The sequence below is a fragment of the Schistocerca gregaria genome, chromosome 4 (assembly GCF_023897955.1).
Source record: "Schistocerca gregaria isolate iqSchGreg1 chromosome 4, iqSchGreg1.2, whole genome shotgun sequence".
In the NCBI taxonomy this organism is placed as follows: Eukaryota; Metazoa; Arthropoda; class Insecta; order Orthoptera; family Acrididae; genus Schistocerca; species Schistocerca gregaria.
In genome coordinates, this window is record NC_064923.1 from 400183926 (window position 1) to 400200242 (window position 16317).

The 16317-nt window shown below is 41.4% G+C and overlaps 1 protein-coding gene across 2 annotated transcripts in view; it reads left to right on the forward strand.

Annotated features, from left to right (window-relative positions):
• The first annotated feature begins 902 nt into the window (after window positions 1-902).
• LOC126268038 (tubulin alpha-1 chain-like) overlaps window positions 903-16317 on the forward strand; it is a 180979-nt gene continuing 165564 nt past the window's right edge. The window contains exons 1-2 of one of the 2 annotated variants that reach the window (XM_049973463.1): window positions 903-1124; window positions 1211-1433. In XM_049973463.1, the coding sequence (XP_049829420.1) occupies window positions 1122-1124; window positions 1211-1433 (226 nt within the window). In that variant the 5' untranslated portion in view covers window positions 903-1121. Of the gene's footprint in view, window positions 1125-1189; window positions 1434-16317 lie in introns of those variants that run through there. The other variant, XM_049973462.1, reaches the window with a different exon arrangement.

Sequence of the window (16317 nt, forward strand, 5' to 3'; positions counted from 1 at the left end):
GAACATACAATGAGGTAACAGCAACGAAGTCTACAGGTTGTTCGGAAATTCCCGACACAAACTTATAGGACGTGTAGAGAGGAATGAGTACCATATTTTGAATAGGAACCCATGTCCGGAAACGTAGCGTTTCAATTCAGGTGTGTAACGAGTCCACGTCTGCTGAAGGAAAAAAGTCTCCTAATTGCTTGTTCTGATACGCAACAGGACAGACAGGTTTTAACTCCTAAAGACTGCTTCTTGTGAGGTCGTATGCAAACTTTAATTTACGAGATACCTGTAGAGATAGAAGAAGACCTGCGGACACGAGTTCCGGCTGCTGCACTGGAAACTGAAGAGACATCGACCCACTTTGTAACGCATCAGTACTGTTCTGTACGTACAGTACGCTGGGTTCTTTCTTGTTTTGGAATAATGTAATCATGTAATGTCTCAGTGTTAATACAATCAAATAGGCTTAAATGGTAAGTGGATGTTTCGTAATGTTTCCTTTCGAATTGTTACCTAATAACTGTATTACGTCGTGCCTAATTCAGTTCCTCAAGCAGAAGTGGATGAGTTACAGCTCTGAATTGAAACCGTAGTAGAACGGAAACGGTAATATTCAAAATATTCTGTGCTCACTCCCTTCTACAAGTGCTAGAAATTTGTAACGGGAATTTCCGAACAACCTGTATAACGCACAATATGTGGTTACCTCATTCTTAATAGTAGTTCTCTTCGTATTCGTTTCTGTCAAATGAGAAGATATGCTACACTAACAACATTATCTTATGACCATTTTCAGAATAAATCAACAGCAGTGGAACGTTGAAAGAGAGTTAAGAAAGAAACAAGAATTTTGATACTATATTCAAAGATGTGAATGTACAAAAATAATCGAAAAATATCTTGCACCAAAGAAAATGGTCAAGGCACGTAACCTGAGAACCATAGAGTAGCGTCTAGCGTCATATCTCTGGTTTCAAGGAAAAAGCAATGTAAACGAAAAAATTGAAAGAGTGAAAATATTGCTCAACTCATATTCCCCACACCAACAAAATTTTTCGTAACGATTTTCTCAATTCAAGTACATAAAAATTCTTTTTTGTTCTTCACCTCTTGTCACCAAAATAGTCAATATGGTAAGTTTATTGAAACAACTATTGTGAAATCAATTTGTGACTGCTACTTGGCGATTCTATAATACATGAGTTCAATTTACTTTCAGAGGGAATGCATTTCAATACACATTGGTCAAGCAGGAGTGCAGATGGGAGATATGTGTTGGGAACTCTACTGCCTAGAACACGGTGTGACACCTAATGGCACCATGAAGAATATAGACAGTCAGTCTAATTCAAATAACTGCCACAATTCGTTCTTCTCTGAAAATGAAGCCGGGAGGCACAGTCCGAGAGCCATCATGTTGGATTTAGAGCCTACCGTCATAGGTAATGATCAAATCTCTTTTCCCCGCTCAGTTTCCTATACCGCGCGCTCGCCTGTGTGTGTGTGTGTGTGTGTGAGAGAGAGAGAGAGAAATAATAGTGAACCGAAGAATACTACAGCATAGAAAACTACCTTTTTTTAAAAAAACATTCATGATAATAGGTGAAAGTGCTTTCTGTTCAGATCTAATGGTCTCCCTTGACAAAATATGCGCAGTCAAGCAAAAAGTCGTTTTATCGCAAAAACGTATATTGCAGAAGCTATGATTCAAAATAAAGCAGGTCACAGTTCTCGCCAAAGGGAGTACGTCTGGAGTTCCAAGAACAACGTGGTCATAAGAGACTGAGAACGGTAGCAGTTGGAAATGGGTGGGGAAGAATATCAGACTAGTCGAAAAATCATCTAAGCGCGTAATGTAAATCTAATTGGCGATTGCCAGATGGGAATTTGAACTCGGTAACTCGCGACTACGGGTACAGTGTCTGAATTAACTGCACCTCCTCCATCATTAGTATCCCAAGAATTTTCAGAACTGCCTATAGCAACAATCAACACTAAACAGAAGATATAAAAAAGCATATAAAAGATTCAAGGGTAAATCCAAAGCCGGTGTTTAACTATGTTAGTAATTACTTATGCTATAATCTTCAACCCAGATCTGTTTTATCCTTACGATAATTTACCGTGCTTACTATTTAGTCCTTCTTATCTTTGTGTTAATAAATACCTAAACGATCTGTATGTAATTCGTTTTACGGTTTATCAATTATTTTAAACCCCCATCTTTAAGAAAATATATTTTTTTGTCGTACGCCGCACTTTCTGTCATAAAGAAGTTTATTGTTGACATACAATGATTGTAATTGTCGTGATATGTCTGTTGTTTACGTGTGGAGCTCCTCTCTAAGTTCCTTCTACAATGTACTTCTTCCATAATCTTGCCGAAACATAAGGCTTCACACTATAACTGTTCACCATTTGTTACACAGTTTTGAAAACAAACTATATATCTTGTCATGTCAGGCATTGGCTGGTCCCATACAGATAATAAACTCTTCGTAAAACATACCTAATAGGAAAAGAGGGCTCATGATTACTATTTCTGTCTTATGGCATGAAGAAGCTCTATAAGATCGTTAGCACTTTCCACAAGTTATAAAACGTAAGATGATTCAGTTATTAAATATATACGTATATTGTTTTTTTAACTATTTAAGTTTTGAATTTAAAAATACCTTATTCCTCTCACCGACTTACTAGTATTCAAATTGTTTTGCCAGCGGAAGTACCTGAACGTACTGAATACGATACTTTCGTTTTGCCTTCAGGGCAAACTCCGTGTCACAAAGCCCCCCCCCCCCCCCTCCTCCGATTTACATGAAACCCTGAGTGAAGTGGCGCCAAGTTTAAGACATTAGACTTGTATCCTGGAAGAAGAGGATCCAAATCTTCGTCCAGCCATTTAGGTTTTTCGGGATTTCTGCAAATCGCTGATGGGAAAACTCGTAATTATTCCTTCAAAAGGAAACAACCAATTTCCTTCCTCAATCCAATCTTACGCTCCCTCTCTAATTATCTAGTGGTCGACGGGACGCTGAACACTAATGTTCCTTTTTCTAGATGAAACATGAACACCACAAATCTCTTCTCTCCTTTCTGACTTAGTGTTTTTCAAAGCACGATGGCTCTCAGTTTTTTCTGCCTCTATAGCCTGGGTCGTTAAAGCACTCGATTCGAAGGCAAGCGGTTCGACTCCTGACGAGAGAAGAAATTTTCACGTTTAGTGTTTGGCAAGCAAGCAGAAAATACATGATAGGATTAAGTTACCAATCGCCAGATTATTTATCAACATCGTGGAATAAATCCCATGCCCCTCTACAGTGTCTTACTAGACATGCCAATAGCAATAGGAGCACCTCACTTCACTGAACGCGGACTCACGACCACCACCCATACTTCTTCCTTTGCTCGTGTCAGAAGTACCAGATAAAAACAGATATTGAGTACAGAGAAACTGAAATATACATGGACAAATTATTTACCTGACAAGCTGTTGTTGTTGTGGTCTTCATTCCGAAGACTGATTCGATGCAGTTCTCCTTGCTAAATTATCCTATACAAATCTCTTCGCCTCCGAATAACTACTGCCGCCTTCATCCTTCTCAAAATGCTTACTGTATTCATCTCTTGATCTCCCTGTACGATTTTTGCCCTCCACACTTCCCTCCAATACTAAACTGGTGATCCCATCATATCCGAGGAACCGTCCTGTCAACCGATCCCTTCTTTTGGTCAAGGTGTTCCACAAGTATCTTGTCTCCTCAATTCTGTTCAGTACTTCCACATTAGTTGTGTGATCGACACCGTCTAATCTTCAGTATTCTTCTGTAGCACCACATTTCGAAAGCTTCTATTCTGTTTTTATCTAAACTGTTTATCATTCTTGTTTCACTTCCATACAAGCCCACGCTCCAGACCTATATCTTCAGAAAATACTTCCTAACATTTAAATCTACATTCGAATTTAAAAATTTCTCTTCTTCAGAAATGCTTTTCTTATCATTGCCAGTCTACGTTTCATCTTCTCTCTACTTCGGCCAATATCAGTTGTTTTGATGCCCAAATAGAAATCTCATCTACGGCTTAACGTTTCTCATCTCCTTATCTGATTCCCTTAGCATCATCTAATTTAATTCGACTACATTCCATTATCTTTGTTTTGCTTTTGTTGATATTCACCTTATATCCTCCTTTCCATTCCATTCAACACCTCTTCCAAATCCTTCTTCTCTGACAGAATTATAATATCATCCGGCAAACTTCAAAGTTCGTCTCTCTGAACTTTAATTCCTATTTTAGATTTTTCTTTTGTTTCAATGTACGTATTGACTAACACCAGGGATAGGCTACAAACCTGTCTCACTCCCTTTTCAACCACTACCTCCCTTTGATGCCCGTAGACTTTTATAACTATCACCTGGTTTCTGTACAAATTGTAAATAGCCTTTCTCTCCCTGTATTTTCCCTGCTATCTTCAGAATTTCAGAGAGAGTAAGAACTCCAGCCAACATTGTCAAAATCTTCTCTAAGTGTACAAATGCTAAAATGTAGGTTTGCCTTTCCTTAGCCTGTCTTCTAAGATAAGTCCTAGGGTCAGTATTGCCTCGAGTGGTCCTACATTTCTCCGGAATCCAAACTGATCTCCGAGGTCGACTCCTACAAGTTTTTCCATTCTTTTTTAAAAAAATTCGTGTTAGCATTTGGCAACCACGACTTATTAAACTGATAGTTCTGTAACTCTCATACACTATGTGATCAAAAGTGTCCGGCCACCTGGCTGAAAATGACTTACAAGTTCGTGGCGCCCTCCATCGGTAATGCTTTAATTCAGTATGGTGTCGGCCCACCCTTAGCCTTGATGACAACTTCCACTCTCACAGGCGTATGTTCAGTTAGGTGCTGGAAGGTTTCTTGGCGAATGGCAATCCATTCTTTATGGAGTACTGCACTGAGGAGAGGTATCGATGGCGGTCGGTGAAGCCTGGCACGAAGTCGGCGTTCCAAAACATCCCAAAGGTGTTCTATAGGATTTAGGTCAGGACTCTGTGCAGGCCAGTCCATTACAGGGATGTTACTGTCATGTAAGCATTCCGCCACAGGCCGTGCACTATGGACAGGTACTCGATGGTGTTTAAAGACGCAGTCACCATCCCCGAATTGCTCTTCAACAGTGGGAAGCAAGAAGGTGCTTAAAACATCAATGTATGCCTGTGCTGTGATAGTGCCACGCAAAACAAGGGGTGGAAAAACACGACCACACCATAACACCACCGCCTCCGAATTTTACTGTTGGCGCTACACACTCTGGCTGATGACGTTCATCGGGCGTTCACCATACCCACACCCTGCCATCGGATCGCCACATTGTGTACCGGGATCCGTCACTCCACACAACGTTTTTCAAGCGAGGCGTCGTTTGGCATTTGCCGGCGTGATGTGTGGCTTATGAGAAGCCAATCGACCATGAAATCCAAGTTTTCTCATCTCCCGTCTAATTTTCATAGTACTTGCATTGGATCCTGATGATGCAGTTTGGAATTCCTGTGTGATGGTCTGGATAGATGTCTGCCTATTACACATTTCGAACCTCTTCAACTGTCGGCAGTCTCTGTCAGTCAACAGACAAGGTCGGCCTGTACGCTTTTGTGTTGTACGTGTCCCTTCATGTGTCCACTTCACTATTACATCGGAAACAGTGGACCGAGGGATGTTTAGGAGTGTGGAGATATCGTGTGCAGACGTGTGACACAAATGACACCCAATCCCCTGACCACGTTCGAAGTCCGCGAGTTCCGCGGAGCATCCCATTCTGCTCTGTCACAATGTCTAATGACTACTGAGGTGGCAGGTATGAAGTACCTGGCAGCAGGTGGCAGCACAATGCACCTAATACGAGAAACGTATGTTTTTTGTGGTGTCCGGATACTTTTGATCACATAGTGTACCTCTCAGCAACTGCTTTCTTTCGAATTGGAATTACAACAATCATCTTGATGTCTGAAGATCTTTCGCCTGTCTCATAAATCTTGCACATAAGATGGAACAGTTTTGACATGGCTGGGTCTCCCAAGTTCCGACGACGATAGTCTGCCACAAGAGTCTTGCTTCGACCTAGATCTTTCAGAGCTCTGTGAACTACTACTCGCAGTATCATATCTCCCGTCTCATTTTCATCTACGTCCACTTCTGTTTCTATAATATTGTTTTCGATTTCATCTCCTTTGTATAAACACTCTATATACCCCGTCCACCTTTCATTTTTCCGTTCTCTAGTTAAGACTGGTTTACCGTCTTCTCTTTTCGCCAAAGGCCTCTTCAATTTTCCTGTAGGCGGTATCTGTCTTTCCCTTAGTGAAATATGCCTCTAAATCCTTACATTTGTCCTCTAGCCATTTCTGCTTCGCCATTTGCACTTCTTGTCAGCCTCGTTTTTATTAACATTTGTGTTCCCTTTCGCCTGCTTCGTTTGCTGAATTTTAAAATTTTCTCCTTTCATCGGTTAAATTCAATATCTCCCGTGTTATCCAAGGATATCTACTATGTCTTGTCCTTTTACTCATCTGATGATCTGCTGCTTCAAAATTTCATGTCATTCGTCTTCTATTGTATTCATTTTCCCTGTTCTAATCAACTGGTGCCTAATGCTCCCTCTGAAACTCTCAACAACCTCTGGTTCTTTCAACTTATCCGGGTCCCACCACCTTAATTTCCTACCTTTTTCCAATTTCTTCAGTTTTCATCGAACCGGGTCCCGTCACCTTAATTTCCTAGCTTTTTCCAATTTCTTAAGTTTTCATCTACGGTTCATAACCAATAAACTGTTGTCAGAGTCAACGTCTGCCCCTGGAAATGTCTTAAAATTTAAAAACTGTCTCCTAAATCTCGGTCTAACCATTATATAATCAATCTGAAACCTTCCGGTGTCTCCAGGCCTATTCCACGTATGCCAATTTCTTTTATGATAAATAAATCAAGTGTTGACCATGATTAAATTATGCTCTGTACAAAATTCTACCAGGCGGATTCCCCCTTCATTCCTTTTCCTCAGTCCATAGTCACCCACTATTTTTCCTCCTCTTTCTTTTCCGCAGTTACTTTGGATTAAGGCTGAGCATCTCGGACATATTATGAGTAGTGGTCACCTTTGTGCTCAGACGGCAAAGACTACCAAATCCACCGGTTAGTCCCTCAACCGTTAGGGGTAAAATTCAGACGCACTCAGTGATGTAGTAAAGGACAAGGACAGTGTTCTGCTCATGGGTGATTTTAATGCCAGGATTGGCAATCGAACGGAAGGGTATGAAAAGGTTATGGGTAAATTTGGAGAGGATATGGAGGCCAACAGGAACGGGAAACAACTCTTGGATTTCTGTGCCAGTATGGGCTTCTTGTTGTTGTGGTCTTCAGTCTTGAGACTGGTTTGATGCAGCTCTCCATGCTACTCTATCCTGTGCAAGCTTCTTCATCTCCCAGTACCCACTGCAACTCACATCCTTCTGAATCTGCTTAGTGTAGTCATCTCTTGGTCTCCCTCTACGATTTTTACCCTCTACGCTGCCCTCCAATACTAAATTGGTGATCCCTTGATGCCTCAGAACATGTCCTACCAACCGATCCCTTCTTCTGGTCAAGTTGTGCCACAAACTTCTTTTCTCCCCAATCCTATTCAATACTTCCTCATTAGTTATGTGATCTACCCATCTAATCTTCAGCATTCTTCTGTAGCACCACATTTCGAAAGCTTCTATTCTCTTCTTGTCCAAATTATTTATCGTCCATGTTTCACTTCCATACATGGCTACACTCCATACAAATACTTTCAGAAATGACTTCCTGACACTTAAATCTATACTCTATGTTAACAAATTTGAGGCTTAGTAATCACAAACTCCTTTTTTAAACATAAGAACATTCACCGGTATACTTGGGAAGACAGGGGAACCACATCTGTCATTCACTGTATAATAACAGATCAGGAATTCAGGAAGGCTGTGAGGGACACGCGTGTATTCAGGGGATTCTTTGATGACACTGATCACTATTTAATCTGCAGTGAAATTGGTATCGTCAGGCCGAAAGTGCAGGAGGTCAGGTCCATATGCAGAAGGATAAAAGTGGAGAAACTTCAAGATAAGGAAATCAGGCACAAGTACATAACAGTGCTCTCAGAAAGGTACCAGTTAGTTGAATGTAGTCAGTTACAGTCATTGGAAAAGGAATGGACAAGGTACAGGGGCACAGTACTAGAAGTGGCTAAAGAATGTCTTGGAACAGTAGTGTGTAAAGGTAGGATGAAGCAAACAGCTTGGTGGAATGACACAGTCAAAGCAGCCTGTAAAAGGAAAAGAGGGCGTATCAAAAATGGCTACATACTGGAACTCAGGTAGACGGAGAAAGTTATGTTGAAGAAAGAAACAAAACCAAACAAATAATTACAGCATCCAAGAAGAAATCTTGGGAAGACTTTGGAAACAGGTTGGAGAATTTGGGTCAAGCTGCTGGAAAACCATTCTGGAGTGTAATTAGCAGTCTTCGAAAGGGAGGTAAGAAGGAAATGACAAGTATTTTGTACAGGTCAGGAAAAGTGCTGGTGAATCCTGTCGGTGCCTTGGGCAGATGGAGGGAATATTTTGAAGAGTTGCTCAATGTAGGTGAAAATACGATCAGTAATGTTTCAGATTTCGATGTACAATGGGATAGGAATGATGATGGAAATAGGATCATATTTGAGGAAGTGGAGAAAATGGTCAATAAATTGCAGTGCAATAAAGCGGCTGGGGTGGATGAAATTAACTCGGAACTCATCAAATACAGTGGAATATCAGGTCTTAAATGGCTACACAGGATAATTGAAATGGCGTGGGAGTCGGGACAGGTTCCATCAGACTGGACGGAAGCAGTAATCACACCAATCTTTAAACATGGAAAGAGAAAAGATTATAACAACTACAGAGGTATCTCTTTAATAACTGTTGTGGGTAAAATCTTCTCAGGTATTATTGAAAGGAAAGTGCTAGTATTAGTTGATGACAAATTGGATGAAAATCAGTGTGGGTTTAGGCCTCTTAGAGGTTGTGAGGACCAGATCTTTAGCTTACGGCAAATAATGGAGAAGTGTTACGAGTGGAACAGTGAATTGTATCTATGCTTTATATATCTAGAAAAGGCATATGACCGGGTTCCTAGGAGGAAGTTATTGTCTGTTCTACGAGATTATGGAATAGGAGGCAAACTCTTGCAAGCAATTAAAGGCCTTTACATAGAAAGTCAGGCAGCACTTAGAGTTGATGGTAAATTGAGTTCATGGTTCAGAGTAGTTTCAGGTGTAAGGCAAGGATGCAACCTGTCTCCACTGTTGTTCATATTATTTATGGATCATATGTTGAAAACAATAGACTGGCTGGGTGGTGGTGGTGGTTAGTGTTTAACGTCCCGTCGACAACGAGGTCATTAGAGACGGAGCGCAATCTCGGGTTAGGGAAGGATTGGGAAGGAAATCGGCCGTGCCCTTTCAAAGGGACCATCCCGGCATTTGCCTGAAACGATTTAGGGAAATCATGGAAAACCTAAATCAGGATGGCCGGAGACGGGATTGAACCGTCGTCCTCCCGAATGCGAGTCCAGTGTGCTAACCACTGCGCCACCTCGCTCGGTGCTGGCTGGGTGAGATTAAGATATTTGAACACAAAATAAGCAGTCTCCCATATGCGGATGACTTAGTTGTGATGGCAGATTCGATTGACAGTTTGCAAAATAATATTACAGAGCTAGATCATAAATGTAAGGACTATGGTATGAAGATTAGCATCTCCAAAACGAAAGTAATGTCAGTGGGAAAGAGATACAAACGTATTGAGTGCCAAATAGGAGGAACAAAGTTAGAACAGGTGGACGGTTTCAAGTACTTAGGATGCATATTCTTACAGGATAGCAACGTAGTGAAAGAACTGGGAGCGAGGTGTAGCAAAGCTAATGCAGTGAACGCTCAGCTACGATCTACTCTCTTCTGCAAGAAGGAAGTCAGTACCAAGACTAAGTTATCTGTGCACCGTTCAATATTTCGACCAACTTTGTTGTATGGGAGCGAAAGCTGGGTGGAATCAGGTTACCTTATCAACAAGGTTGAGGTTACGGATATGAAAGTAGCTAGAATGATTGCAGGTACTAGTAGATGGGAACAATGGCAGGAATGTGTCCACAATGAAGAAATCAAAGAAAAACTGGGAATGAACTCTATAGATGTAGTAGTCAGGGCGAACAGGCTTAGATGGTGGGGTCATGTTACACGCATGGGAGAAGCAAAGTTACCCAAGAGACTCATGGGTTCAGCAGTAGAGGGTAGGAGGAGTCGGGGTAGACCAAGGAGAAGGTACCTGGATTCGGTTAAGAATGATTTAGAAGTAATAGGCTTAAACTCAGAAGACGCAGCAATGTTAGCACTGAAAAGGGGATCATGGAGGAATTTTATAAGGGGGACTATGCTCCAGACTGAACGCGGAAAGGCATAATCAGTCTTAAATGATGATGATGCTGATGATGATTTCTTTTCCTAATATCGTATTCTAGTCCCCAAGCAGTTAAAGTTTCGTCTCCTTTAACGATCTGAATAATTTCTTTTATCTCATCGTATATTTCTTCAATCTCTTCATCATCTGTGAGCTAGTTGGCATGTAAGCTTGTACTGCTGTGGTGGGTGTGGTCTTCTTGTCTATGATAAGGCATTAACTGTTGCTGTTCATAGTAGCTTATCCGCTTTCCTATTTTCTTATCATTATTAAACCCACTCCTGTAGTACCCCTATTTGACTTAGTATTTATAATCTTGTATTCACCTGACCAGAAATACTGTTCCTCCTGCCACCGAACTTCACTAATGCCTATTATGTCTAACTTCAATCTATCCATTTCCCTTTTCAAATTTTCTAACCTACCTGCCCGATTACGGGAGCTAACATTCCATGCTCATATCCATAGAATACCAGTTTTGTTTCTCCTGATGACGACATCCTCCTGAGTAATTCCTGCCCAGAGATCTAAATAGGGGACTATTTTGCCTCCAGAATATTTTACCCAAGAGGATGCCATCATCATTTACCCATACAGCAGAGCGGAGTGCTGGGACAGTTACTCTTACTTTATGAGACTTGACACCCATCCAGACTTAGTTACCTTACGAAGCAAAAAGGTGTGTGATAAAACCTTTTCCTTCATGTTGATGTTATGTGTCTTGAAGCTTAGAGAGCGGTCCAAGGTAATTCCATGGTAAACTGTAGCATTACACTGTTCCAACTGTTTTTCTTCCCAAATCACACGCAGCTTTCGGTAGACTTCTTTGTTCTTCAAATTAAAGACGCAAACTTTGCTTTTCGCTGGATCTGGCTGGAGATAACTTTCCTCATAGTAGTCTGAAAGCGCTTCAAGGGCAAATACTGAGGTTTCATTCCACAGTCTCAAAGTTTATGCTCTGAGTTCCCAGGGCCAAGTCATTTGCATACAGGAAGCTCTTTTCTTATTTGGCTTTTGGCTACGTAAGCCTCACAGCCAAACGTTAGTGTTGTCTGTTAATCTCGAATACGCTATTCATAGGTTATTCTGAGATTCGCTGTCATCAACATCCTCCTTAGCCTTTCTACATTCACTGTTGGACAAAACGTCTCCTACAGACTTCTCCATGAGTCATGGTCATCACGTACATGCAGCCAGTTTGCTCCAGCATGTTCATTGATGTTATCTACCCGCCTTATATTGAGTATTCGCCACTCTGTTGAATTCCAGCACTACGAAAAAACTTCTCGGTACGTCTACCATAAATGTTCTAAGTTACATGACCTTCCCAACTACATGCGTTTCATTACTGTCACAATTATGGCTTTCATTCCTGTTTGTTCCCTGATAAATTAGTTTTCCTTTACTCTTGACAAATCTCAAGAGATATCTCTCCACTGTCCGCTGTTCAATCCTCGGTTGTCCGTGTCTCGCTGCTATAAACCAGAACTGCCAGCACGCTAACATTAATTTTCCTTTTGATATATACTGCCTTACGAACAAAGTGAACCACCCAGAAGACATGGCTGGATGTCAGTGTAGCTTCCTGCATGTAAACATCGTCGATGGGTATGTAAATGATTAGAGCTGCGGTTCTTTGTAACATGTAGAACGGCAAACAAAGTGCGTAAATATTTGTTAAAGTTTTGTGTTGTTACCAGGCCTGATATGGTTTCATATAATGGGCCTGAACAGCATTAGATATTGAGTGATCAATATGGAGAACACGGAGATGCCGCCTTCTAATGTGAAACAGCGTTATCATCACCTGATGGGATATGAAAGGGGCCTCATTATAAGTCTCTCTTTGGGTGGTTGGTCGAATTGTGCGATACCCAGATTTGTGGGGTCTTCGGATGTGACAGTGACCCAATGTGGCTCTGCATGGCAATGGACTGCATGGCAATGTGAGGGCAAAATTACTCGTCATTAACGTTCCGGTCCATCATGTGTGACCACCACAAGGGAGGATCGCCCTACTGTGCACCAAAAAGCCAACCTCCATCTCCAGAAATCAAGATGTGGGGAACTATTGGATATTATCACAGGACTGATTTGGTAGTTTTTTGAAAGATGATGTGAAGGGATGACGATCGCGTCCTACTAGGGAATTATTGTCCCATTTATAGGCTGCCGTCAAGATTGCAACCCAGATGGCTGCTTCTGGAGAGGTGCCATGACTAGGAAGCATGGATTGATGATGAATGGTGCCACATTGTGTTCAGTGATGAATGGCGGTTTTGTGCTAACCTCATGACCATCTTCGCGGAGTATAGAGGTGACCTGTGAGGGGCCTTATTCTTCCAGTGTTTTGCAGTTACTGCTGGCAGCGTGGTGTGGGGAGCCATTGGGTATGACTTCGGTCATGGTCTGTAACGAGAGAGATCGGTACGATGGTATGTCATGGACATCCTACGTCCTTATGTGTTACCTCTCATCCGACAGTATGGTGGAGCCATTTGTCAATATAACAATGCTCGTCCATACATGGTAATTCTCTTTACGGACTGTCTGTGCGATGTTGAGGTACAGTGGTGTCTAGAACATTCCCCAAATTTGTCCCCGACAGAATATGTGTCGGATGATCTTGGACGTCAACTCCAACCCCGTTCCAATATCCAGGATATCAATGTCCATCTACAAAAGTTATGGGCCAGATTGCCTCAAGAAAGAATACAGAAACTTTATGATATTATTTTCAACTAAATCAGTTTACACATCAAAACCAGGAGAAGTGCAACGCCGTACTGATAAGTAGGATTATACTGCCAAGTTCTTTGCAAAATTGACTCTATTTTGTAATCATTACATGTCATCTCAAACTGTGAAGTTTCTCCATAGATGATGCATTGACTGGCCTGCTGTAGGTCAATATTTCCACTGTTCTGTCAGGATGCATCAGTCACGTGACATAGCCTGCGTTCGACTCATATACAGCCACATGTTCTGTACGTGATTTAAAGCACTGTCTACTTGTGATCGTTAACGGTAAACCTGTCGGTCATCAGAGGACTTCCATATCATGCGTGATGAAACGTGACACATTCCTCAAAACGAACTATGATTTATGCGATGTACTCCATCCCCCTGTGGCATCTTGGGCGTAAAATCAAGACTTCAGCTTCATAACTAAGTTAGCGATAGGTGCTTATGGGACACTACAATCCTCGTGTATACATTTGCATGACAGATGTGCTGTTTACAGAGTTAGTGGTGGAATGACTTGTAATTTTCACATGTAGGACGCTGCTGCTATGTGTTTGTCTGTTTCTTTGCAAGATGTATTCCCCGTTACTAAACATTATTTTTATAGGGCTGATGCAGGTATAGTACAATTTCTGAAGCGCGATCTGGTGTGAACAGTGGATGCTATACATCTCTGGAAAGCTATATTCTCCTCATATCACACAGAGCCAATGTTTTAAGGAAGTAGCTTTCTCGTTTTATGGTTCGATAACGTAGTTTATAGTAGAGAAACTGGGAAGACGGATGTATGTCACGCGCTTGAAATATATTTCTTACATTGGAATATTAACAGCACTACATTCCATATGACTGATAGGTCAGAAATGCAATCGGTATAATATTATAGCCCGTTTTAAGTGCAGCACGTTGTAGCCTTAAGAGTGCGTGTATTTATGTTCTCTCTTACCAATACCTTCCAGTTACTGATCTTAGACTCTGGAATAATACTTTAAAATTAAGAGATTGGTTGATTTACCTAAAAATACTTCGAACTCCAACTGACTGGAGCTCCATCATGCACAAAAATCACCCGTTTCTTGTTCTTCTTAACTGTCTGCTATTAAATAACAACACTTCCAAATCTGTTATTATACATCGATAAGGAGTGCTAACCTCTTCGACATGGGCGAATCTCGAAAAATCCTGTGCACTTGGATGGGCGAGGACTTGGCAAGCTCAATTCATTCACGAGATGTGGAATGTAACAGTCTACTTCTTGTCGATTGCAGATTAAATCAGTAACAGTGCTGCAGGGTGGGGTGGTCAATGACAGTGTTAAGGGGATCTTTCAGCCTCTAATTTTACCCTAAGACTGTGAGAATGCTCTGTGACTCCCATCAGCAAAGAGGTAGATTGTATATTAAGCACTATGCTCAAAGTGTTAGAGATACGTAGTGTGCTGTCTGATATACTTTGATGTTAGATGTGTTCGAGAATTAACAATACATGGACATACTGCACAGTCATCTATCCACATTTGCAATGTTACTTGCAAAGTGGGGAGGCTGTGGTTTAGCTATGATACCGAAATTGGGAAACATGCTGTCACATCATTGGCCGCTGTTGAAATTACTGTGAAATTGGTAAAATTGTTCACACAATCATCTGTAATGCTTATTATTTCAGTACATCATGGGTATCTTTTCCATCCCATCCCATCCATCCACTGGTACGCTGTTGGTTATCACATAATGATTGACTGATCGCTTGTTTGAGTTGGAGATAGAGTTTTGGTGGAGGGACAACACCTTCTTGGGATGGATAGCACTGAAACAGTGATCGCATACATGACTGCAATATGAGAGGAATCAGTCGAAATGGAATGTGCAGCCATCAGCTATTTTGTTACTGTGACAGATGAGTTTAAATCTAGAGGTCGTCAATCACTTTTGCACAGCAGTTTGGAAACTCTCCACAATACAGTCAAACTCTTCCAGTTTCCTGATGTAGTAACTGTCTTTCATTTAAAATCATCCAGTGTGTGTGTGGCATGGTATGGTAGCTGGAGTAACAAGATGATTTACACCATGCGACATGTAGCTTTCTGCAAGAGGCAATGGATCAGAATATCGTAATGTCAGTTTAGAACCTGACACAGACCTCGAAGTTGTGGCGGAAAAACAAAATGTATGGCAGTGTGCAAAGCGTTTTACAGCAGAAAAAAAACTATGTTTCAAACAATGATGCAGGGTCACAGGGAGCGTCTCTTGCGACTTACAGCGTGGTCTACGGGATACGGTCATCCTCCTACAGTACAGGTGATGAAACTTTAAACTGGTCTGTGCAGTGCATCAATACCTGTACATTTAATAGGATTGTCACATGCGTTCGATGCCAGCATGCATGCGGTATTTGTTTTCGATATATGGGAGGAGAGAGATGCGGTGAAAATCTTATCGAGTCCTCTATCGGATGAAGTTAGTGGAGCTTTTCTAGTTCATATTTTTTCTCTGGTGGATGGAATAAAATAACGATGATAGAACGTTGGGGTGATAGACGTGAATGGGCCCTGAGGGACGTGGATCTATAGTACCTGCTTGTAGTTTGGAGAAGCAGCTCAATGCAGTAACAGAATCCACGTCCTTCCACCAATTCATGTACTGTCCTTTGTACTACCTCTTGCTGCAGGAGCAGGCTTCATTTCTGTCGAATTCAAAACACAGTTCTGTCACAGTAACTCAGCTTTGCCTGTTTCTACACTGGTTGCAGAAGGTGGTAGATATAGTTTTCCTCTTACTCCTACTCAGTTCTCACTTACATTGGGCTACGTGTAACCAGACTGCTGGTGTGATAATATACACTCCAGCGATCACAGTCTTGGTTTTTTTGTCTGAAAAAACCACGTGATTCATAGGTAATGCCATACATGGATTTATAAAGCCGATACAGCTTTTAACATGGATACGAGTGTGCACATGTAGAACCAAGACCACTTGTGACAGTAACATACAGTTGTTGTTGGGATCGGTTTTTTTTTTAACATCTGGCGGTTTGTAAGACGGTTAAACCTCTCTTTCTAAGACGCAGTGGTAGCACT